Source organism: Vombatus ursinus, unplaced genomic scaffold (genome assembly GCF_900497805.2).
Source record: "Vombatus ursinus unplaced genomic scaffold, bare-nosed wombat genome assembly UNPS02014874.1, whole genome shotgun sequence".
Taxonomy (NCBI): domain Eukaryota; kingdom Metazoa; phylum Chordata; class Mammalia; order Diprotodontia; family Vombatidae; genus Vombatus; species Vombatus ursinus.
This window is the reverse complement of record NW_020954652.1, coordinates 17,597,755-17,622,946: the sequence shown is the minus strand read 5'-3', so window position 1 is coordinate 17,622,946 and position 25,192 is coordinate 17,597,755. Positions and strand designations below refer to the sequence as shown.

At 36.6% G+C, this 25,192-nt stretch overlaps 1 protein-coding gene across 6 annotated transcripts in view; it reads left to right on the top strand.

Annotated features, from left to right (window-relative positions):
* NAV3 (neuron navigator 3) overlaps positions 1-25,192 on the top strand; it is a 389,994-nt gene that overhangs the window by 244,621 nt on the left and 120,181 nt on the right. Inside the window, exon 1 of one of the 6 annotated variants that reach the window (XM_027842475.1) lies at positions 24,347-24,388. The exons of the other annotated variants lie outside the window; for them this stretch is intronic. Coding sequence (XP_027698276.1) covers positions 24,366-24,388 — 23 coding nt within the window. The 5' untranslated portion in view covers positions 24,347-24,365. Of the gene's footprint in view, positions 1-24,346; positions 24,389-25,192 lie in introns of those variants that run through there. 6 annotated transcript variants of the gene reach the window in all.

Here is a 25,192-nt window from a genome sequence, read left to right as displayed (position 1 = left end):
AAAATCATTCTATGATACAATTAAATTTAGCTTTATATCAACTATGTATTTTGCATGTATAATGTAGGTTGAAAGACCTACTAATTCATTTTATTGCCTTTTTGAAATTAGAAAAAATATGTTTAAGTTTTTACATTTAATATCTCTCTATCCTTTGACAAGTATATGGATGACATGAGATAACTCATATAACAAGTATATGGATGATTCCAGGAAGTGCATAATCCTGGAGCTATTTCTATGCAATGTATTGGTACATTGGTGGTTTTATTAATTATGTAGTTACTGCACTTGCTAGTTAAAGACTGGGCAAATTACTCAGTCTTATGATGCTTCTCTGTCAGTTGATCAACAAATATATATTAAGCATGAAATATCATCTAGGCATTGTCCTGGATGCTGAAGATTTGATTATAATGAATGAAGTTATCTCTTTTTAAATCCTCACGGGGTGGACAACACCTGCTAAAGCTGGATGGTATGGAAGACTTTTTGGTCACCGTGTGTGTGTGTGTGTGTGTGTGTGTGTGTGTGTGTGTGTGTGTGTGTGTGTACAGAATAGAGAATACAGAGTCATTAAGGGGCAGCTAGATGGCTCAGTGCATAAAGCTGTGGCCTTGGAGTCAGGAGGACCTGAGTTCAAATCCGGCCTCAGACCAAACACTTGACACTTACTAGCTGTGTGACCCTGGGCAAGTCACTTAACCCCAATTGCCGAAAACAAAAACAAACAAACAAAAAAAACAAAAAAAAAAAAAAAACAGAGTCATTAAGTAGAATGTAATTTGAGAAGGAGGGCACTAGCAATCGAAATGATCAAGAAAAGCTTCACTTAGAAGGAAGTTCTTAAGTTGGATCTTGAAAGGAGAGATGGATTCTAGGAGTAGGAGCAAAGACAAGAGTCATTTCAGGCAGGGGAAATAGACAGGGCAAAGGCATAGAGCATCGTGTGTGAGGAACAAAGAAACCAATTTGGCCTTATTGCTTATTGTATGACAGGGAGTAAAGTAGAATAAAGCTGGAAATATAGTAGAGAACCAGGCTGGAGAAGTGTTCAAAAGGTAAACAGAGTAGTTTATATTTGATTTTATAAACAGTAAGATGTCACTGACATCTATTGAGTTGGGAAGTGACTTGGTTATATAGATATTTAAGGAAAATCACTTTGGCAGCAGAGTACACTAAAGTGGGGAGAGATTTGACACTGAAAAACCAATTAGGAGACTCATGCAGTCATCTAGGAGAGAGGTGATTAGGGCCTGAGCTCAGGCAGTAGCTCTATGAGTAGAGAGAAGGGGATAGATATTAGAAACGGTGTGAATGTACAAACAGAAATGGTAAGATCTATCAGCTGATAAGATATATGGAGTGAGGAGTCAAGGATAATGCCATGGTTACAAGCATCTTTCTACATTGAACTATTTCTTTTTCTTATACATATTCTTCATATTTTATTACCATTTATGCACAAATTATCACAGATCATAAACCTATTCATGCAGACCGTGTGTCTTTTTCTTTGCCATTCACTTCAACTGCATTTTGATTATTTGTAGAGTTAACAGTACACTTTAAAAGGTCAATTTAAAGCTGTTGTCATTAGCTACCATGCCATCTTCCCATCTTTATCCTTTTTAGTTTGCTATTAATTTTGACTCTTCCTCTAACTAGTTGGTGCACAGAGACAGCTGATTCTGAATGCCACACTGGTAATCATTTGTTTTCTGTCTGTTGAAAAAAATCCAACTTCATTTTTTTAAAATGTTATTTGGTGTTTAATGCCTTTTGACCTCTTTCTTGAAGAATGTATTCATGAAGTAGTGACATGAGCATCTGAGAATTCCAGGAGACTTTTTTCCTCATCTTATTAGACCCTGAACCATATTTCCATGTGATCATAGATTTTGAGTTAGAAGAGATCTTCAAGGTCATCAAATACAGCCCTATTATATTACAAAAATGAGAATCTAGAGAGGTTGTGACCTGCCAAGGGTTATCACACAGGTAGTAAGTATCGGAGGGGGATTTAAAGCCCAGATCCTCTTGTTTCCTCATCCACATCTCTATCCACTACGACTAGCCATAAATAATTTCCATATTTCTTCCCCATGCCCATCCCTACACTAACGTCACCACATAGCGATGTTATATAATGACTAGAGAGGATCTTGTCATGTTCATTATAAACACTCTCCTTAAATAAAAATCCTTTTCAATAGATGCTGGCACATGAGCTATCTTTGTATTAATCGTGGTCTATTGGCTTATGCTCATGGTGTGCTCTAACAAGGTAACATAACCAAGTGCCCCATGAACTAGTGTGTCTCATTACCTTTGGGAGCACATTGAAACCAATTTCTTTGTTGGTATCCCAGAAGAGAACCTGAGATGCAGCCTTTCATTTACTGGCAATTATTTTTTGTCTTGTGATTTGGATGTGATTCAGTTTATCTGGGTAGCATCTTCCCTCATTTGTAATTGGACAGAGATTTCACATGCAAAACACCGATGGTTAAAATTAATGTTTGTAGTCAATTTAAAAACTCTGGAGAGATGGGTAGGGACAGGGCTTGTAATTAGGAAGATCTGGGTTCAAATCAATCAATCACCAAGTATTAATTAAGTACTTACTCTGTGCCAAATACTCTGCTAGGTGCTAGGACTTCAAGTAGGAAGGACAAAAAAAAAAAATACTACATGCGATAAGCTTATATTCTAAGGGGGAAAGATCACAGTGTGTATGGAAATATATACAGTATAATACTAAGTTAAAAAAATACAGATATGTTTGACGTTGCTAAATTCAAGGTAGTCTGGGAGGCAGGGCTCTCAAGGAATTGGAGCAATTGGGAAAGGCTTCATGCAAAACACGGTACCTTAAATGCCTCTTAAAGGAAGGAAGAGAAAGCGTTCCAGTTGTGAGTGATTTCCATTGTACAAGGAATACAAGAAATGGAGTATCACGTGTGAGGAATTCGCTGATGATGCCACTTTGACTGGATTGCAGATTTGGGCGTGGGAGCAATGTCAAGTGACTACAAAAATTGTTTGGGACCAGGTTGAGGAGGATTTTAAAAGCCAAAGATAAGAGTTTATATTATATCCTAAGGTAGTAGAAAGCTACTGGGATTGGGTAAGGAGATTCACATGACCTGAACTGTACTTTAAAAAAAAAAAACTACATTGGCAGCAGTGCATAGGACATACTGGAGTGGGGAGAGATTTGAGACAGAGAGACTAACAAGGAATCTATTATATTAATATAGGCTAGAGGTGATGAGGGCCTCAGATGCTCACTAGCTATGTGGCTCTAGGAAAATTATGTAAATTCTTTATATTTCATTTTCTTCATCTGTAAAACTTGGAAAGATATAAGAACTCTGATCAGTAGCAATGACCAACCAACCAGGAGCCCAGTGAGTTGATGATGAAGAATGCTAGTCACCTTCTGACAGAGAAGTGATAGATTTGAGGAGGAGCCCGTGAACTTGTAGGATAATGCCACTGCGAGAATTTGTTTGGCTTAATTAGGTATATTTGATGCAAGTTGTGTTTTTTTCTTTTTTCCTCATTGGTGAGGGTGGGGAGAGGTGAATGGGAGAAAAGTAAAATTTGATGATTTTTTTTAAATAATCAAGTGAAGGGGGGGACTGTTGTGTGTTTTTATCTGTTTTATGGATTTTTGTGGCAAAAATATTGTCAAAAGTCCTACTCTGAGATCTCATCATGCTGTGAGGATCACCTTAGGTTCTTGAGTAGTTTTCAGTAAGGCATAAGATCAGGTAGCTTTGATCCAACTGGGAAGGATTAAAATGCATGCCCAGAAAAGGTTTTTATTTGTTCTCTGAGGACAATCCAACTTCAGAAAAGTTCATTCCTAGAAACCTGCTACAAAGCCAGAGAGGTTGAAGAAAATGTCTTTCTTATTCTTCATTTTCTTCTCTACCTGTAACTAACTCCATGTAACAAGGCCTAACATCTTATTCCACTTATGTAGGTATTTAGAGTGATGAACAAGAAAGAAATGGGATGTCACAGGGTGTGACCACAAGGTCTGATCATGTAATCCCACATTAGTGTACTAGAACCAGCTCTAACCAGCTTATGAGAGGATTGTTTATTTTTTACTGTGAGCTTTTACAACTCCAAAATCAGCAGCCTCTACAAATTAAGGCTTGACTTACTATTTGGTTGATTGTCTGGGCTTAAGAAACTGTCAGTAATGCAGATTGATCTTTATTTTTTAAAGATATTTTAGTTTATTTTTTTTTTACCAATTCTTTTCTTTTCAAATTTTGAGTTCCAAATTCTCCTGCTCCCTCTCACCCCTTTCCCATCTTTCCCGCCCTCTGAGAAGGCAAGCAATATGGTTTCAATTATACATGTGAGATCATGCAAAACAAGTTTCCATATTAGCCATATTTCCAAAAAATCAAGAAAAATAAAGTGAGAGTTTGTCATTTCTCTCTCTGAAGGTGGATAGTCCTTTAAATAGTAATAAGTCCTTTGAAGTTGTCTTTGATTATTCTATTGATCAGAGTAGTCACGTCTTTCATAGTTGATCATTACTACATAATGCAGATTACTCTTAAAAATGTATGTATGTATATACATATACAAACACAGATCTCTCTCTCTCTCTCTCTTTCTCTCTCTCTCTTTCCCTCCCTCCCCATCTCCCCACCCAGCTCAGTTATTGAACATTTACCAGCATATCCCAATGTTGCTCTATATACATTACCTGAGTTCATCAGGTGTGGTGCAGTAGAAGGCTCAGAAAACAGAATCATCACCAGACCAGAGACCTGGTGACTGGAGGCTAATAATAATAATAATAATAATATTTATAGTAATAATGATGATAATAATAATAATAATAATAATAACATGCTTCACAAAATTATTTCTGTCCATTGTCTCATGTGATTCTTAGAACAGTGCTGAAATGCCCTATTCAGTAAACTTCAGTGGTCTCTTATTACCTGAAACATCAAGTACAAAATCCTGTTTTAGTTTTTTAAAGTTCTCTATAACCTGTCCACTTCCTACCTTTCCAGTCTTCTTTAAAACTTGACTCCATGTATTCTAGGACCAAGCTCAATTGGCCTGTTTATTGTAACTTGGACCCAGGCCTCTGTGCCTTTAAATTGACTGTCCTTCATGCCTGGAATGCTCTTCTTTTCTTCTGCCTCCTGCCTTCCTTCAAGATTCGATTCAAACCTCATCTCCAAAGAGCCTTTTCCCTGTGCCTCTGCCACCAAACCCTACCTCCCAAATTATTTTCATTTTAACCTCTAGTTATCTTGTTTATCTCTTCATTAGACTGTAAACTCCTTGAGAGTAGGGTTTTGTTTTGTTTTGCTTTGCTTTGCCTTGCCTTTTGTCTCTAGCACTTAGCACAGCGTCTGGTACCTAGTAAGTGTTTAATACTTGTTTATTGACTTACTGAAAGATTGAAAATGTCTTTAAACCATAATAATCATGTAAAGAGTAGTTTGAGGCATTGGAATCAATCAGTAAACATTTATTAAGCACCTACAATGTGGCATTTCAAGCTTCAATCAAGGAGTGTCCAAATTTTCCCATACGTATTCCTAGAAGAGGAAGATGTAATGAAGACAAATACGAATACATATTTTGGCTTTAGGAATACAAACTACATTATCCTAGTAGGTGTTTTGGCACAGCAGTATAATAATAAAAACTACAGGGAATAGAGGTAATAAACTCTTTTCATCATTTGCAAAATAAGAAGACTAGAGGGGGAAAAGCATCAGAGCACTCAGCAGAAAATCAAACGCTTAAGAAATAAATTCTAAATTATAACCTACCTCTTTGCCTAAAAAGTTTTTTTTTTCCTTCCATCTTTCAGAAGCCTTTATTTTTTAAAATGGTATATGGGGAAAAATCAAACATGAAAACATCAAAAGAATTTGAAAGTGCCAATTGTTAAAAATATAGCATGCTTTTATTTTACAAACTAAACCTAAGAAATTCCATTTGTTTTGGAGTATCTAGAACTGACCATTTTAAACAAACTGAAAGACAATAGGGAGGCAGCATCATGTTACAACGGAAAGGATGCTGTATTTGGAGCTAGAGGCACTTGGTTCCAATTCTACTTTGCTCACTTAATGCTTGTGTGACCTGGGCAAGTAATCCCATCTGAATATGCCTCAGTTTCCTAATCTATAAAATGAGGGGGTTGGGCCAGTGAATCTCTAAGGGACATTTTTGTAGTCTTCCAATGCCCTCACCCTACTCATCCAAAGCCCCCAAACTAGCAATACTTAAGAATTAACTTTCTGCCTAATGGTAGTTTAGGCAATATTAGTAGTCCATAGCTATAAATTATCCAGTTCAATTGATTATGCATTTATTAAATACCTGCTGTAAACTTTCCTAATCACTAGAGATATGAAACTAAAACTGAAACAGCTTTCACTTTCAAGGAAATTACATTGTACTTGAATATTCGGAGTACCAGTAGTGAAGCATCAGTATTTATTTCTCTTCAGGGCATGTTGAGTCAATCTATTAGTGACTACGCATTTATTAAGATCTCACTGTGTGCCAGGCACTGTGCTAAGTGTCAGCGGTACAAAGAAAGGTAGAAACAATGCCTGCTAAAGAGTTCACACTCTTAGAGGGGACACTGTTCAAATAAACATGTACATACAAGATATATGCAGTGTAAATTGAGGGCAAGATCAAAGGGAAAGAAAGGAATTCCCAGGAGGGGATAGAAAGAAATTGGGAAAGGCTTCCAGTACAAAGTGCAAAATCAAGTTGAGTCTTAAAGGAAGGCCAGGGAAACTAGAAGCTGTCGGAAAGAAAACATTTGAGGCATTGGAGAAAACCATTGTAAATGGAGTTAGGAAATGGAATTTCACTTGATACGGTCTTGCTCTGGTTTGAAGTTTTCCTCCTTACTTGCCCACATAGAAATTGACACTGCAGTGTAAGCTTCCCTGGAAAACAGGGACTGCTTTATTTATGTCTTATCTCAGAGACCTACCCCAGGGCTTGATACATAGGCCTTTTTTGTTGATTATTATGTGCATATGTGCTCAGAAGACAGGAGAGATCATTTTAAAACTGGAAGCAATTTCAATCACCATCTCAAGGACCAAAGTGAGATCAATCAATTTATCAGTAAGTGAGCATTAATGAAACACCTACCACGTTCTAGGACTTGACCCAAGTACTGGGGATACAAATACATCAGATGAAAGAGTTCCTGCTCTCTAGAAGTTTAATTTAGGGCACACACAGGAAACCTGAGTCTCTCAACACTGGGGAGGGAGGAGAGAGAGTGACAGAGAAGGGAAAGATCAGGAGGGGAGAGAAAACATGGCTTATTCCTCCTCCAGACCTAGTCATACTTCCTTTCCCTGTCCTACCTACCCAGAACTTCAGAGCCTGTCTTTATTCAGAAATTACATACCCACTAGAGAAAGGATAATTTTTGATGTTATGGGATTTTGACTTTACTCGACAACTTTGGAACCTAATCCCATGTAAAATGTACCTCCATTGTACAAAGCCCTGGTAGCATGTCTGCCATGGTTCTAACATTTTCTCCTTTTCCAAAGCTACTCTAGAGTTGTGTATGTAAATGCCAACACTCAGCTTCAGGCTGAAGCACCATCCTGCTGAAAAAATGGTAAGTTGCCATTTTGGAAGAGCTCCAAGGTAGGTCCACTGCGAATTTTCACTGTTACTTGTGCCATCTGTTCTGTGATGGAGAGCTGCAAATTTCCTGGCACATGGCCACTCTGCTTTTGAACTGTCTTTCACCCCTTGCTAGAAGTGTTCACACAGTGCAGTAGCTCATTTGATGGAAAATATACTAATAGAGGGTCCCACATAGTTTAAACTGAAACAGTATGGAATAAATTCATTATAAAAGGCTACCGGTGATATCTCTCTGCAGTATCAATTATTATTCCCTTCAACATTTTCTCCTAAGACAATAACATTCTTTCTTTTTATATGACTAAAACTTTTACTGCTAACTTTGTCACCAATTTAGATGTTTCTTCTTCTTCTTCTTCTTCTTCTTCTTCTTCTTCTTCTTCTTCTTATTTGAAATCTCTGAGTATGATAAGGATCCTAGGATCAAAGACCTACTAGAAGGTACTTTAGAGGACATTTAGTCTAATTGTCTCTTTTAACAGATGAAGAAATTGAGGGCCAGTACATTTGTGATTGCTGTTGGTGTTTAGTTGATCAGTTGTGTCCAACCTTTCATGAACGCATTTTGGGGTTTTCTTGGCAAAGACACTGGAGTGGTTTACTATTTTCTTTTCCAGTTCATTTGATAGACGATGAAACTGAGGCAAAGTGGGTTAAGTGACTTGTTCAAAATCACTCAGCTATTAAGTGACTGAAGTCTGATTTGAACTCAGATCTTCCTGACTCCAGGCCCTGGCCCTGGCCCTCTATCCATTGTGCCACCTAGCTGCAACTAGCACATTTAAGTGCATTAAATCCAGTGCCCTCATTTTAAAAATAAAGAACAAGGACACACAGAAGTTAAATAACTTGCCTAAGATCACACAGGTCATAAGCATCTTAAGTAAAATTTGAACCTAGGTCCTAGAACTCCTGCCATCATTTGACTGGCTGAAATAAAAGATAGAGAAGGTTTTGATTTTAAATCCTGTTAGATATCTTGCACATCATTTTCCCTTTTCACTCTACCTTGAAATGATAGTATAATTTCGGCCGTTCCATCATTATAAAAAATATAGCTGAAGTTGACACTATTCTGACTGTTTGAACTGCTATCATCTGTAACTAGTTGAATCTGGAAAAGTACATTATTAAATCTTGAATTTTTTGAGTTAGAGCCTGAGAATCATAAACTTCTGTGGAAAGAAAACAGGGAGCAACAATTCCAACCTCTTGCTTTTAAAGAAGAAGAAATTAAGACTTCAAGAGGTTGTGAGTTTTCCAAGGTTTCATACATAGTAGGTATGGTCATTTGGATTTGTATCTAGGTCCTTTGACTACAAATCCAATACTCTTTCCATTATACTATGGTATGATTTGTCTAAGGAAAGAAAAGATATTTGAGTTGACCATACTTACGTATGTGTATACATGCATATTCACGTGTATATACACAAGCTCTATGGGGTATGTATGTATGGGGTGTGTATGTATATACACACAAGCTCTATGGGGTATCCTTTCAAATGCATATGTGTGCCCTATAGAGCTTGTTCAACAGCATGTGTGTACGTCTGAGATAGACAGTGAACTCAGCCTAAAACGAAAATTGATGAGTAGAGAGTCCCTTGGATATCAAGAAGATCAAATCAGTCAATACTTAAAGAATTGGATTCAGGCTATTCACAGAAAGGTCAGATACTGAAACTTAAATACTTTGGCCTCATAATGAGAAGATGGGACTCATTGGGGGGATGGTGGGGGGAAAGATTGAAGGCAAAAGGAAAAGGGCATGCCAGAAGATGAGATGGATAGATAGTGTCATAGAAATAGCAAATACAAAGTTGGATGGACTTCAAGAGATAGTAGGGGATACTGTTATCCATGGGGTCACTAAGAGTCAGACACGACTCAGAAACAGCAACAACAACAGTAGAGCAAGTTAGATTTCTTTTTGGAAAATGCAAAGGTCTTTTAATGATCCTAAACTTCCCATGAAAACAACGGTCTGTCTTTTCAGTACTAAACTTTGCCATTGCTACCATGGCAACAGAATACGGAACACAACTTTAGAGATAAGCATCACACAGAGCATAATGGAAAGGTGAATGATGAAAGTTAGAAGGCTGCAACATATAAACAATGAGGAGCTCCAGGACGGCACTCTGGCTGCCTGCCCATTATCCTTTAGAGCCCTTCTTCTCTACCTATCATACAATTTCTCCATGACATCTCTGACTCTTGTTCTTCTCTGGAGTTCCTCCATCGTGTTGGGTGGAACCCGTATGATGAACTTTTGAAAGAATATGGACAAAAGTTTCACAGGATAGGTAGGAGTGAATGGATTGTGAACTGCATCATTGGCGGGAACTCTTGAATTGATGACGTTGCCAATGTCGTGCAGTGGACATTGCATTGTCTTTTGAGTCAGAGGACGTTGGTTCAAATCCTCACTCTTATGGATGACCTTTGTGACCTTTGACAAGTCACTTCACTTACTTGGTTTTAGCTTCCTCACCTGTGAAATGAAGCAGGTGGCCTAGCTGATTTCTATGATGATGAATTTCTAGCCCTAAATGCTTAAACTTTTTTATTTCTGTGCATGTTGATTATTTCTTTTAAAAACAGTTATGAGCTTTAGAGTACTATATAATAAGGTTTTTAAAAAAACTATTATATTCTTAATTAAATGTTCTCTAAAAGTTATTAACTGCCTTAAAAGAAATAGCAGTTATGAAATACCAAATAATTTTTAACAAAACTTTTGAATCTGTGTTTGATTTTCACTGAATGAAATGTCTAATTAGCTCTTTGGAATATAATATATGACTTTTAAGAGGTCTTTGACTCTTTGATCTTGAACATATCCATCATATTAAAATGAACTCCTCTAGAAGGTGACTCTTTCCTGACTCAAGCTTCATTCATTCCAGCAAGGTGTTTAATCAACTAAATTTCCACATAAAATGGTGGTTGTTTTATCAATCTTGTTTTATTAGCCCATACATTCAGGTTTGTTAAAAACATAATTAAAAAGAGATGTTCTTTATCTGCTTCAGACAAAAGTAAGCCATTAAAATGCATATGAACAGATGATGTATCTTGATGTAATATCTCTTATCTTATTCAACTAAAGTTATTTCTAAAGTTTCCTTTTAATAATCAGCTCCTTTTCATTTCTGGCTTGTCTTCCCAGGACTATCTGATGCCTCAGTAGAATAAATGTAATATTTTCTTATTTGTTTTTTAAAGAAATAAGATTGAAGTAAAAAGGTCATTGTTTAGATGTGATAGCCTGTTCAGCTTACACAAAAGCATGTAACGAGAATGCATAAAACTTTGTAAATGTTTTATAAATTAAAAGTAGTCAAATCATTTTTTCCTTGCTAAATGGTATATGGTATGAATAGACAACATATGTTTAAGTCCTTAAGACCATATCTATGCTGATACTCCTTCATCAAAGTTGATGAAAGTCATGACAACATCTTCACCCATCCTATGCTTTTACAAAGGTTACCCTAAGCCTTGATTTGTCCCTCAATTTTTGGTGCCCTCTTTCCCTAAATACCTTGGATTTATTTTGTATGTGTACACACACACACACACACACACACACACACACGAGAGAGAGAGAGAGATGTATATATGCGTATATATATATGCATCTGTCCACCCAGAGTGCATATACTTCTGTATACTTCTGTGTGTAACGTCTCCCCTCTCCCCAGAAAGAATGTAAGGTCCTTTAGACCAAAGAGTTTTATTATTTTTATTTGTCAGGTTCCCACTATAATGTCTTCCACAGAATAGGTGCCTAATGAATGCTTATTTATTGATTGATTGATGTCAGTGGCTTGCAGTTAATAGAATCTGTTTTTAGGTTTGATTTTCCAATAGTAAAGATCACTATATAGTGTTGTAGCCGTCCTTTGGGTTTAATATTCTTTCCAAGCTTGACTTACTTTGTCATTCCATGAAAGAGATGATATAACCTTTACTTAATAATCACTAGTAGTGGGAAGTTCTCTTATTACCTTTTGGGCAACAGTCTTCTAAGGGATTTCATTCTTTCTTGTATTAAGTTAAAAAATGCCTCTCTGTAGCTTCTTTTCAGTAGTCTTAGATCTTTTTACTTGAACAATGCAGAACATGATATTCTTCTTCTACACAACAGTCCTTTCAATATTTGAAGAGAACAGTCATTTCCTACCACCCTCTCCCCCAAGCTTTTCTCTTCTTCACACTGAACACTCCCAGTTCCTTCAACTATACCTACTATATCTGTGGCCATATGTAGCAGGACTTTAAGTATTTTTTTTAAATTTCTAGTGGTTAACCACTATACACATGTCAATATAAAGCATCTCCAAAGCTAAAAATTAAAGATTTTTCTGCATTTAGAGGAAATTGGAAATTAAAATTTCTAATTGACTAATAGGGCTGACCTTATTTTCATGAAATATGTTTTAAGTGGATTATTGTTGACAAATGACTGTCTTTTCTCATCAGAAAGCAGAGCCCTGCTAACAGAAAGCAAATTTACAAGCACTTGGATGTTTTCTCCCTTGGTTACAAAATATTTTTCTGGGAAGTGCTGCATGAATCTATTTTGAAATACACATGACATGGCTTCCTAGCAATGACCCTGAAGTAATGTAGGATTTACACTTCAATGGCTCCTATGTCCAAATTTGACAGATTATGAATTACACTTGCTGACTAAAGGAAAGGAAAGTACAGTGTCACTGGTTTTGTGTTCCTTCAGTTTTTAAGTGAGACTAGCTGGAGTAACAGGAATAGTTTCTGTGAAATTTTAAACAGAATCTAAGACCTGATCAATTGGTCTACCTCCCACACTTGTGAGAACTTGAAATAAGCATTGCTATCACAGCACCATTTGTGATTGTGTAACTGTCTCTAAAAAGGGTAATGTATCATACATATGAGTAATGAGCAAAATGCCTTCAGTAAATGATTTAAAATGATGAGTGTTGACGAAAATGATACCAAGGATGAGAGTGGGAATAAGGGTAACAATTGAATGTTGTTCCCATAGCTTTAATTGTGTTTAGTAAAATGATACCTTGTTCTATTTTCTTAAAAATATTACTGAAAAACATACAGGAGTTTCACATTGGAAGAGTTTCAAAGATATACCGAGTTATTTTGTTTCCCATTTCATTCAAAAGGTTTTCTTTTTTTATTTATAAAAAAGGCCAAATGCTCAATTTTATATTAACAGGAAAATAGATTCAGAACTGAATCAGATCTTGTTCAGTTGTTTCGGTCATATCTGACTCTTTGTGACCCTGTTTGGGTTATTTTTGTTTCTTTTTGGCAAAGATGCTGGAGTGGTTTGCCATTTCCTTCTCCAGTTCTAACATCTCTGGAAGTTGTTTTTTTGTTTGTTTTGTTTTTGTTTTTCTCTGTTCATATTGTTGTTGTTCAATCATTTCAGATGTGTCCAACTCTTCATGACCCTATTTGGAGTTTTCTTGGCAGAGATAATGGGTTGGCTTGCCATTTCCTTCTCCAGCTTATTTTACAGATGAGGAAACTGGGGCAAAGAGGTTAAGTGACTTGCCTAGAGTCACACAGCTTGTAAGTGTCTGAGGCCAGGCCAGATTCAAACTTAGGAAGTTGAGTCTCCAGGACTGGTACTCTATCCAATGTTCCACCTAGATGCCCCAAACCAGATCTTAGAATATACCTAGTTCAGTTTATTTATTTTGCAAGTGAAGAAATTGAGTCCCATGGAGATGAAATGATTTATCCAAGGTCATACATATGGAACATGCTACAGCTACATAGGTTTTCTGTCACGTTTGAACCTAGAACATCTTTTACTGCATCATATGAAACACATACAAATCTGACTGGAGAGTTCAGTAAGGGTCATTTTTTGCCGTGAGCTCTGCTCTTTTCATGAAACCTTGGCCAAGTAAGTAACTTAATACCTCTTAACTTTACTTCCCTTATTTGTAAAATGAAATGGTTAGAGGACATTATCAGCACAACACTTAGCTTGATACCTGGCACATAATAAGTCCTTAATAAATGCTTTTTGACTTACTTACTGTTGATTTCTAACATATTTTCTGCCTTGAAATCCTATAACTGTGTGATTGAGAATCTCCAAGTGGGATACACTCTTTATGGCACAAATGATAAATAAGAGAATTCAATAATATCAGTTAGGCCACCAAACCAACCATTCTCATTCACCCAGGAGTGGATCAGTTTCTTTTCCTTGATCTGTCAGTTACATCAAACATTTTGACAGTAAAATGAAGTGAAGCAATGGCTACATATATTCACTTCTCATTCAGCCCCTAGATTTCCTCAATCTTTCCCGTATCCTAATCACAAATAAGATTCCCAGCTAACAACGACTAACTGCAATAGATGTTCCCGGAAGGTGGAAATTATTTTTCATTTTGTCCTTGTATCGCTGCCGTCCAGCATAGTTGGTTTTCAAGTGCTTGTTGCACCTAGATAGCTGAGAAGCTAAGTTTCTTGCTAGAGTCATAGCTGTCAATAGAATAATCACATCCCGACATATATTCTTCAAAAAACCAAGGAATACTTATATCAACCATGGGTATCTTTGTTTTATTCGTTGATTGACATTGATACTCAAGGATAATTGTCTCATCTTATATATTTTTGGTAATATTGATCAAGGAATATGGAGAGTCCTTAGCTTATGGGTAGGAGACAGTCTCTGATTAGAACAAAGTCTTAAAATTGAATTTTGCTCTACTGAGTTAAATGCTTACTTTGTAGTCAACAAAACAATAAACTTTGTATTCTTAACACCTCCGTGGTCAGGTTGGAATTCTTGTAATGGCACACCATTTCTGTTCAATTTAATCCTTTCTTCTAGTTTGGGATTGATTTTAACTTTTGTTGCAACCTCTTAGTGACCTGACTGCACAGAGAGCAGATTCTGAAGTGACTTCAAAATGGCACCAGGTCATTTCTTATCTGCTTAGATAGAATGTTTTTTTTTTTTTGTAAAAGTATTCAATCATTAACATAGCCTATGCTTTCTTGACTTCTTAAAGCAGTATACAATATAAGTAATAAACAGTAAAGCTTTTGATTCTTTCATCATTCCTAAACCATATTTTACAATATTCTTCCACGTCCCCTGTTCTCAATTTTGTTTTCAGGTCAGTAAATACAAAGTTGCATGATTAGTTGGACTTTATAATTTTGTTGAATTCTTTTTCTAATTCACATCTAACTCCTGAAACACAGCCTGAAGATTCACTCTCTCCATCCCTCCTTGTACTCAAAATTTTATTTCCCAGAACACAGTCATCTCCTCCTCTAAGAATTTTAAGGGTTGGGTTGAGGACTTTTTGTAGTACTATCACTCAAAAACTCCCACTCTGGTCTATTGTCCCTAGTATCAGTCAGCTGGTTACTGCCTCCTCAATATCCTTCAACCAGCTGATATCTCCCCCATTATCATGTAACCAATTATACTGATTAGCTTTTACAAAGGGATATTTACCGAGGAGATAAAGGAACAAAAATATAACCACCTCCCAAACTAAGATCCTACTCTCTTCCACCCCATCAGTCACAGAGAAGGGTAGGCTCAAATATAAAGTGGTGACTGCCAACCATTCTTTCTACCAAGCTTTCTTCTAGTTGTGGCCTAGCTGATAGCTAAGTTTGTTTTTTTTTTCCCCTTGCTTGCAGAGCATAGTGTCTTGGCTAATAAATTAATTAATTGCTGAGGTGTATTACTCTGGCTATTCTTCAGAGCTGACTCCTTACTAGCTTGGCTTCTTTGACTATGAGGAGGTAGGTAGGTAGGTCATGAGCATTTAAGTGTTTATTACGTACTAGGTACTATATTAAACTAAACCAGGCACATACTAGGGATATGGAGGAGAAGGAAGAGAAGGAGAAAGATGAGGAGGAGGAAGAAGAAAAGGAGGAAGAGAAAAAGGAGGAGGAAAAGAGGAGGGAGAAAGACAAACCCCTGACTTCAAAGCATTTATATACTGATGGGATAAGATGATGTATAGGGGCGAGGAGTAGAGGGGATAAAAGATACCAGGGAATAATGGTGACAAAGTCCTTACAGTTATAAGCACAGCCAGGAGAGTAATCAGGCATGTCTAGACCCATTCTCAAAATCGAGACCTTGAAAGGAACTCACCAATGGGGAAGGGTGCTGGTGTGGTGGAAGGGTGTACCAGAGTGAGAAGACATCAAGCACTTAGGGATATTCGAGGGTGAGAGGGTAGCTGATTTAGGGAGGGAAATCAGAAGATGATTCTGTGAGCTATAATTGCTAGACCTCTGGTGTTATTTCCTATCTTTCAGAGCTCACAAGATCCAAACTTAGTCCTTTCATCTGTGATCCCCATGCACCTAAGATCTGAGGAAAAACAAAACATTAATACAATGGAGACAAAAATTGAGGTAACACCATGTATTCAACAGCCACATGGTGCCTAGGTGGGGAGAGCTGACAGCTGACCCAGCAGGTGGCAACCATCACTGTTACTAATTTCATTCCACCCATAGGGTTACAGCATTTCTTCTTCCTCTTTACTGGAAGGCTGCCAGGGAAGATAGGTGTTTTGTTTTTTTTTTCAAACAATTTTCAACCTTATATGAACATTCAGTTCTGGCTCAGCAGTCAGTTAAAATGCCTTTCTTAAAGAAATCATCAACAGTAAACTGACAGGATGGGGTCATAAGATAACAGTGTGTGCTTTGAATTAAGAGAGGGAAAGATCTCTTGTATTCCATAATTCCAAAAGAAGGCTGAGAAAAGCTTTTATGTGAATTGCAAGGAGGTGGAGCACATTGTGCATGTTCCAAGGATTTGGCCTTCATGGGCCAGTCTCCCCTCCCACCTATTATGATTACATAATAATAATAATAACAACAACAACAACAACAATAATAGTATCTAACATTTTATAGTGTCTACTTATAAAAGACACTGCACTGCGTAGGACCAGCAACAATAATGTTTCTAAGTGCAATCTGCAGGAAGACAAACTAGTGAGGCAGCTGTGGGGAGCATGACCTTTACAGGGCAGAAAGATTGATAGCTATTGACTCTACAGAGAGATGGTTAGAAGTCGAACAGAGAGCTAAACCTAAGGAGAGTTTCATGAGTCTCCATATTATAATATTATAAGTATGTTATAATGTGTATTATACCTCATTTGAAAACCCTGGAAGTTTGGTGCTATTAATATCTCCATTTTACAGATGAAGAAACTGAGGCAAACAGAGATTAAATGATTTCTCAGGTTCACATAGCTAGTATCTGAGGCCAAATTTGAACTTAATTCTTCCTGAATCCAGGCCTGGCAATCTATCCACTGTGCAATTTAACTATCTTCTTATGAGGATACATATTGACTCCCTAGATAGAACATATGTACCATGAGAGGCAGGTTTCTTCATTTTTGTCTTTGCATCTCCAGTGCCTAGCACAGAGCTTTGCTCGTAGTTAAGAAATATATTTATTGATTCATCCTCTGTAATAGATATTTACATATCTTTATGTTGGGCTTCTTGCTTATTATTCATCAAAAATGTGAAATGTGAAATGGCCAGATGTCTTATAAAAGGCTACTTGGTGCCTTTGATTATCTAAAAAGCCAAATGCTCCCCCTTTTTTGCCTCAGAGGAGAAGCTGTGACCTGTCCCTTTCATCTGGCTACAACTTTTTATGTCTTATGGTTTCCTATTTTTTGAAAATATTATGTGAATGGAATTCAGTTTCTCTTGTATATGCATCCAATGATTTTTAGACAGAGATTTAACTTTGAAAGTACCATTGTTACATACATTTTTGTAGATTATTTAAAAATCTGTATTTCTTAGGATTTTTTTTCCTCTCCTTTTTTATTTCTCTGTCACCATCATTGTAAAGGAAAGAGGGAACTTCATGGGACTGATGATCAATTCTACATGTGAGGGGTGTCCCACACACCACAATCCCAGTTAATATAGCTAATGAGATTCTTTATGCTCTGATACATTCATCTGGTGAGAACTCCTCTTTGAATTAAAGAATCTGTCAGAGTCATTAAACTATGGATGAACGAGTCCCAGACACCTTTATTGAATCAATACTTCCGTCCATCAAAGTAGAAATCAGGAACAAAAAAGGCTTTACTCTAACTGAGAGGGGTGAAATGCTTCATAGTGTAGGATGAAATCAGATGAGGACACACCTTTGGACTTATGGGAAGGGAAAAGAGCAGTAGAGTATCCAAGCATCAGGAATTCCTTGAGGAGGTATTCCCCTTTGTGCCTGGACCATAGGGCAGGGACAAAGATGGTCAGGCTGGAGTGAGCATCACACAGTGACCATGTTATCTGTCATCGGAAAGACTGAACCAGCAACAATAATGTTTCTAAGTGCGATCTGCAGAAAGACAAACTAGACTTAGTGAAGCAGCCTTGGGGAGCATGACCTTTACAGGGCAGAAAGATTGATGGCTATTGACTTTACAGAAAGATGGTTAGAAGTCGAACAGAGAGCTAAACCTAAGGAGAGTTTCATGAGTCTCCATGAAGGGCAAAAAGACTTCCAGTAATTGGGAGGTGTTTCTTACCCTTCTGTCCCATATGTTCTATATGCTTGAGCTCATTTCCTCCAAGCTCAGCATGTGAGAGAACATGTCATAGAATTTTGGTGGGATTGCCTTTGAACAAACTAATCTTATTATGCAACCTTGGTTGTGTGATATTATTTTAATATTTATATATATATATATATATAAAATAATAGTTTTATTTCCTTACATTTTTAACTTAAATATTTATTTCTATTTTAAGACTATCATGTAATATTATACAACCTTTTCTCAAAGGTAGCCAGGTGGTTCAGTGGATAGAGCATTAGACCTGGAGTCAGGAAGACTCACCTTCATGAGTTCAAATCTGGCCTCAGACACTAGCTGTGTGACCCTAGGCAAGTCGCTTCATCCTGTTTGCCTTGGTTTCCTTATCTGTAAAATGAGCTGGAGAAGGAAGGGCAAATCACTCCATTATCTTTGCCAAGAAAACCCCAAATGAGATCAGGAAGAGTTGGACATGACTGAAATGACTGAACAATGAACTCTGACTGGCTTCTTTTTAATGGGGAGCACAGTGAATAAGAGCTTGAGAGTATTATTAACAGAGTTCCCTGAATACTCCTAGAGAAATGAGCTATTCTCTGAGGATCTAGATATATAACATGTGTGAGATTTGAGGAAAGTGAGCCTAAAGGGGGTGCCACATATATGGGTTTCCCAAGTTAAAAAAAAATCATCTTGTGACCAATCTTCTAGTGGGGACCTCTCTGTACTTACCAAAGTATTTGGGACTAACATTTATGAAAGACATTACAGAGATCTTCTTAGGTTTCTTGGATATAGGATGTAGAACATAGAACATGGTTTTTACATAATCTAAAATACCACTTTCACATGAAACCTTTTCTGATCCTCTTCTGCTAGTTGTGATCCCTACTTCTAACTGCCCACCCTCCCAAACTACTGTCTTTAATTAATTAGTAATTAATTAATATATTTATATAAGTATTTACATATGTAAATACACACATATGCTTATTGTTTTTCCTATTGGAGTGTGAGTTCCTGGGGAATATTCATTTAATGTATTTATATCCCTAGTGCATGGAACAGTACCTGGCACAGAATAGGTCCTTAATAAATGCCTGTTGATTGATTAATTGATGATTTGGAGGACTTGTAGTTTAATATAATTCCTGTGGTTATTCATGGCTAGCATGTTGAAGGTTCTTAGTCTTAGTGATATAAATAAAAAAGATCAAGGCAAAATCATAAAAGTACAAATAAAAACAAGAAAATATTTTGATACACATTCCCTAAAGTTAGAGAAATAAAAAACAAGGAGAAAGGTTTTTTTTTTTCCTGTTTTGTTTGAGCATCAAAGTTCTTCAATGCCATTTTTGTAAACAATCAGTGGTGGGAAAACATCAAAGAAATGGTTAAAACAATAAAGAAGTCAAAAACTTTTTAAAAATAGAATAAAATATAAAGGAGCCATTTTCCTAGTAGTGCAGTATGGTGAAGGAGGGAAGATCATCAGAAAACCTGAATCCATTAGTGTCAATTTCATATACCTTAAGGAAAGCATCCAGGAAGATAGCCCATAGTTTAAGACACTAATATGCTTTCAGAATCCTAAATATCCCTACTCCGTAGCAGATTTCTAGCAAGTAGCTGTCATGGAAATTTATCAAATAGCCCCATTAGTCACTTGATTTACAAGATACTTTTTAAAAGTCTAATGTCAGAATACTTTTGAAAAACAATTTTTATCAAATCATGACAAGCTAAAGCACTAAACCTTGGAAAAACAGCATCTGGGCACAGTTATTTACACATGCAATATACATCATTTAAACCAGGGCTCCTTCACTTTTTCTGTGTCATGCATGAACCCCTTTAGCAGTCGGGTGAAGCCTGTGAACCCCTTCTCAGAATAATGTTATTAAATACATACCATAGCATACATAGGATTGTATGGGAAATTATATTAAGTAGTATAAAAATATTTTAAAATAAATATTAAGGACCCCCGATTAATAATTCTTGAGTATATGTGTAGACACACACACACACACACACACACACACACACACACACAATGAGGAATTCGTGTCATTGAAGAATGAACAAAAAGAGCTTCACTTTGCCCTAGCACAGCACGGATATGCAACAAAGATACAGTGGAATTTAGTTTCTTTGGATACATTCCCATTTGTCTCCTTGGGAGACATGTGATACAAGTTAGGGGAGCAAGACAGACTTAGTGGTCCAGGAATGTTTGAGGAGAAAGGAAATGGTTTTAGTTTGAGGGATTATAGAAGGTTCCAAAGAGTAGTAAGCTTTGAAGAAAGACAAGATTCTGAAAGGTAGAAACGAGAAAAGATTATATTTGAGGTATACATAACAGAAGGAGAAAAGGTGCAGAGAAAAGAGAAGACAGCATCATTATGCCAGTTAAAGACAAATGAGATGTTATCACTTCTGAAGAAAGGTTGTGTATCATGGAAGAATAGAATGTTCAGTGGGGATTGGTTAGTTGGTTCTTGTTCTTCATTCTCAAAGAGTAAGTGATGGTTGCCATTATACTTTGTAGTGAAGGAGAGGATAAAGGGAGGCCTTAGGGATGAACTGTTATTTTAGCTGGGCAGTGAAACATGAGTAGAAACTCAGTAATTGACGATATGGTGAGCATAGGGCACCAACAATTAATGTCATGTAAACAGGGAAATATGGAACATCTGTGGGGCACAAATACTAGCCTTCAAAAGTGGATTGATGCCGTATGATGAAAGGTGCTATATTATTGAAATATTATATTATGAAATATATTATAATATATTATTGAATAGATTACATTATGAAAAGCTAAGGTGACCAGGAATTTTAGGGGAGTCACTGAGGGATTTTGAATGGAAAAATGACCCCAATTAGGTATATAAAGAAAGACTTAATATGGTAGTTGTATGAACAATGGATTGGAAGGAAAGGAGAATAAAGACAGAAAAGTTAGAAGGTATTATAGTTCTCCAAGCAGGTGATAATGAGGGATTTTACCATGGCAGAAATGGAAAGGAATGGGTAGATTTTAAGAGAGACTGAAGTGTGAGAGTTGACTGAATTTGGAACTGATTAGATAGGACAACTAAGGGAGAGTCAGAGATACCACAAAGGTTTCAAAGATGGGAAATTGGTCAAATGTTGCTACCACTAACAGAACTAGAGGAGAAAGAAGGAGAAAGATGGTTTAGGAGAAAGAATAAGTTCATTTGGGGACAATGAGTTTGACATTTCAGTGAGGTATCCAAGTGACATCTTTTAGATAGTCGGAAAAGTGAGTATGAGGCTTAGATGAAAAGTCAGAGAATTAGACTCTCTTCTGTGATTTTTGAAATGCCATGAAGGTACCTTAAATATTTTTGTTGTTGTTTAATCATTTTCTGTCATGCCCAACTCTTGTAACCCCATTTTTTTTGTTTTTGTTTTGTTTTGTCAAAGATACTGGAGTGGTTTGCTATTTCCTTCTCCAACTCATTTTACAGATAAGGAAACTGAGGCAAATGGGTTAAGTACCTTTCACAGGATCACACAGCTAGTAAGTATAAGGCCAGATTTGAACTCAGGTCTTCCTGACTCCAGGCTTGGCACTCTATCCACTGCACCACCTAGCTACCCCTAAATACTTTTGAATTATCCTTAACAATTCATCATTCATCTGTTATCCGCAAATCTATCTAAACTTTGCTTGATCTTGGTAATATTTTTCCCCTGCTCTGCCTTTTGGGAACAACTAGTTCAATGTATTCATGACCTTCTTATATCGCTGAAAGGTGTATCTTCAAACTTTGATAGGTATCTATCTGGTAGTTCTAGGATTTCAGAGTCTAGAGTTTATATTGCTTTATTTGTTCTGTCTAAAGTCAAAGCGAGGAAAAGCTTGTCATGACGCCCTGTATAATGTGCTGACATCTGGTTTTTATTGTGAAGTTATGCTATATTCTTTACACGACTACATAAAGATTCCTTATATATTCATCTCACAGTGCTTTATAAATATGCTCTTCCAGGCACATCAGAATGGTGGTTAGTATTGAGTCAACACATTCAGTGCCCAGTGGAGAGGAGACGTGCAGGTTAAAGAGGCACCATTGAAATAGCTAGTCAGCACTATTGTTGTCAGGAAAGCTTCCAACAGAGGAATATTTGCTTCCGGGGATTGCAATGTTATTTTTGTAATTGAATGTTTCTTTCAAAAAGATGTTTGCTAGCATGATTCACTCTTGGCTATCTTAGTTATGCATTTGGATCTTTAGAGCTGATGGGAATGATTCATTAGCCAAGGTGAAAATTGCTTAATAATTTGCTTGTATAATACCCATGACATTGTGTATTCAGGAGACATGTCAAACTGGAAACACACATTTGAAGGTAGGCTGTTTTAATTTGCATCCTTTCTTGGAATAAAACTGGTATTGTTTTACTTGCTAAAGCCCTGGTAAGGCTGCCATAATGAATTTCAAAAGACTAAGACCATATTATTCCAAAGCAGAAACAAAGTTGTTACCACATCCAGATCATTGAAGCATCACTGGACATGTAATAAGAATGGAAGCTCCTTGAGGTCAGGGACCATTTCTTTTTCTTTTTTTTTTTTATCTCTGTAACCCAGGAGCCTAGCATGGTACTTTGCTGCAACTTAATAAAAATTTATTGAATATAATTGAAAATCAACTATTGCCTTTTTATTTTTTAATTACAACTAGAAAATCCTATGTAGCTGTGAATCCCAAGGGAATAAATGATTTGTTGACACTAATGCAGAAATTTGCGATTCAATCAATCAATAAAGGCTTATTAAGCACCTCCTGTGATCTAAGGACTTACGTAATTAAAAAAAAAGAACATATGCATACCCCACTCACCATCATTAAGTGGTTTCACAATCAATCAACAGATATTTGTTATGTCATCACTATGTGCCAGACAAGCAATGTACTAGCAGTGGAGATGCAAAGACAAAAACTAAATGACCTTTACACACAAGAAGCTCAGATTCTATAAGGAGACAGTATGTGTATGTGGAAGCATATGCTAAAGATATTCAAAGGAAATGCCAGGTAATTCTGAGAGGGAGGAATGGAGGCAAAACAGGAGGCAAATTGAGAAAGGTCTTATGAAGGAGGTAGTGTTTGAGCTGTGCTTAGAAGGGGGGAGGTATTCTAAGAGTGGGAAGGGAGGAGAGAGTTACAAAAAAACCACAATTTTAAGGTAAACAATGCTATTTACTTCTAGAATAGGAGTTCTTTTTTGGGGGGGGTGCTTGAAATTGTTTTTGTTTTAATATATTTTTAGAACTGTATTTTAACATAATTGGTTTTCTTATAATGTTTTATATTTTATTTTCTACATTTAAAAAACATTATTCTGAAAAACGTGGAAAGAATTACGTGAACTAATGCAAAGTGAAATGAGCAGAAGCAGGAGAATATTATACAAAGTAACAGCAATATTACATGATGATCAACTGTGAATGACAGCTGTTCTTAGCAATACAATGGTCCAAGACAATTCTGAAGGACTTATTAATATTATTTTAACCTTCCTATTTTGTGACAAAACATTTAACATGTTTTGTGATTCAAAAATGCTAATCACGAAGGCCATGTGCTCATCTGAATCTTTACTATAGATGGATTTAAGTCTGAGTGTATATAGTTGCTATGATACCAGTGCTGGCCACTGCTGTGTTTAACTTTTTTAGGTATCAGGGCCAGGACTTCCTTTTATAGCTTTTAATAGAAATTATCTATGGGGCAGCTAGGTGGCTTAGTGGATAGAGTGCCAAACCTGCAGTTAGGATGACCCCTCTCCCTGAGTTCAAATCTGGCGTCAGACACATGTCAGCTGTGTGGCTCTGGGTGAGTCATTTAACCTTGTTTGTCTCAATTTCCTCGTCTGTAAAATGAGCTGAAGAAGAAAATGGCAAAATACTGCAATGTGTTTGCCAAGAAAGCCCCAAATGGGGTCACAAAGAGTCAGACGTGACTGAACAGCAATCTAACTTCTTCGTCAAAACTGCCCACTTGAAAAAATGCATTAGAACTCTGCAGGTGAATGAAAAGAAATTCAAATTGGAGGTAAATATTTTTAAATGTTTGCAGAAAACATGCTAGATTTAGAGTCACAGATGCAAGGTCAAATCCTGACTCCACCTTTTAATAGCTTTGTGACCATGTTCATTTCTTCACTTGTAAAACGGGACTTACTATCTTTCTATCACCTACTGCAATCTCTTCTTACTGTGTGTTTAATTCTGGCCTCTATTTATTATCTACCTGTGGGGTCAGTCTGGGATGAATGTGTGTTACTATATTGTTTTAATATCCATCCAGTCACATGTCATTTTCTAGGTAATCCACATGTTTCATCCACTTTGTGTTTACACTGTGTGTAGTTAAGCAGATCTTTTTGAGATTATTGTGCATTTTGCTGGGAGATTTTGTAGCCTAATGCAGTTAAGACAGAGTCATCAAAAAGCAGCATTTGGAGAAACCTGTCACTGAATGGAATTATTTTCTCTTGTTCAGATACAACTCAGGAAATATTCTTTGGAGATGGCCCATACCTTGAATGAGCAAATGACTTCCTTTTTAATGTCCTGTCTTGATGACAATACTTTTGAAGTTTGTTTTAAAAAAAAAAATCTTTGATTATCTCTACTAAACAGTCACATATAATCTTAATCTGTATGAAAAAAATGTCTTATCTGAGGATGTTTTTAAGGATGTATTTATTCTACTGGATGAATTTTTTTGAAATTTTAAGAATAGCCACACTCAGATCTTCTGTTCTTTATTTTTCTCAGTGATGTGACTATAAAAATATGGTGTGCTACAGGGAAATCATCTGTAAAATCTTTTCTTTTCTCCTCTCATTTTCTC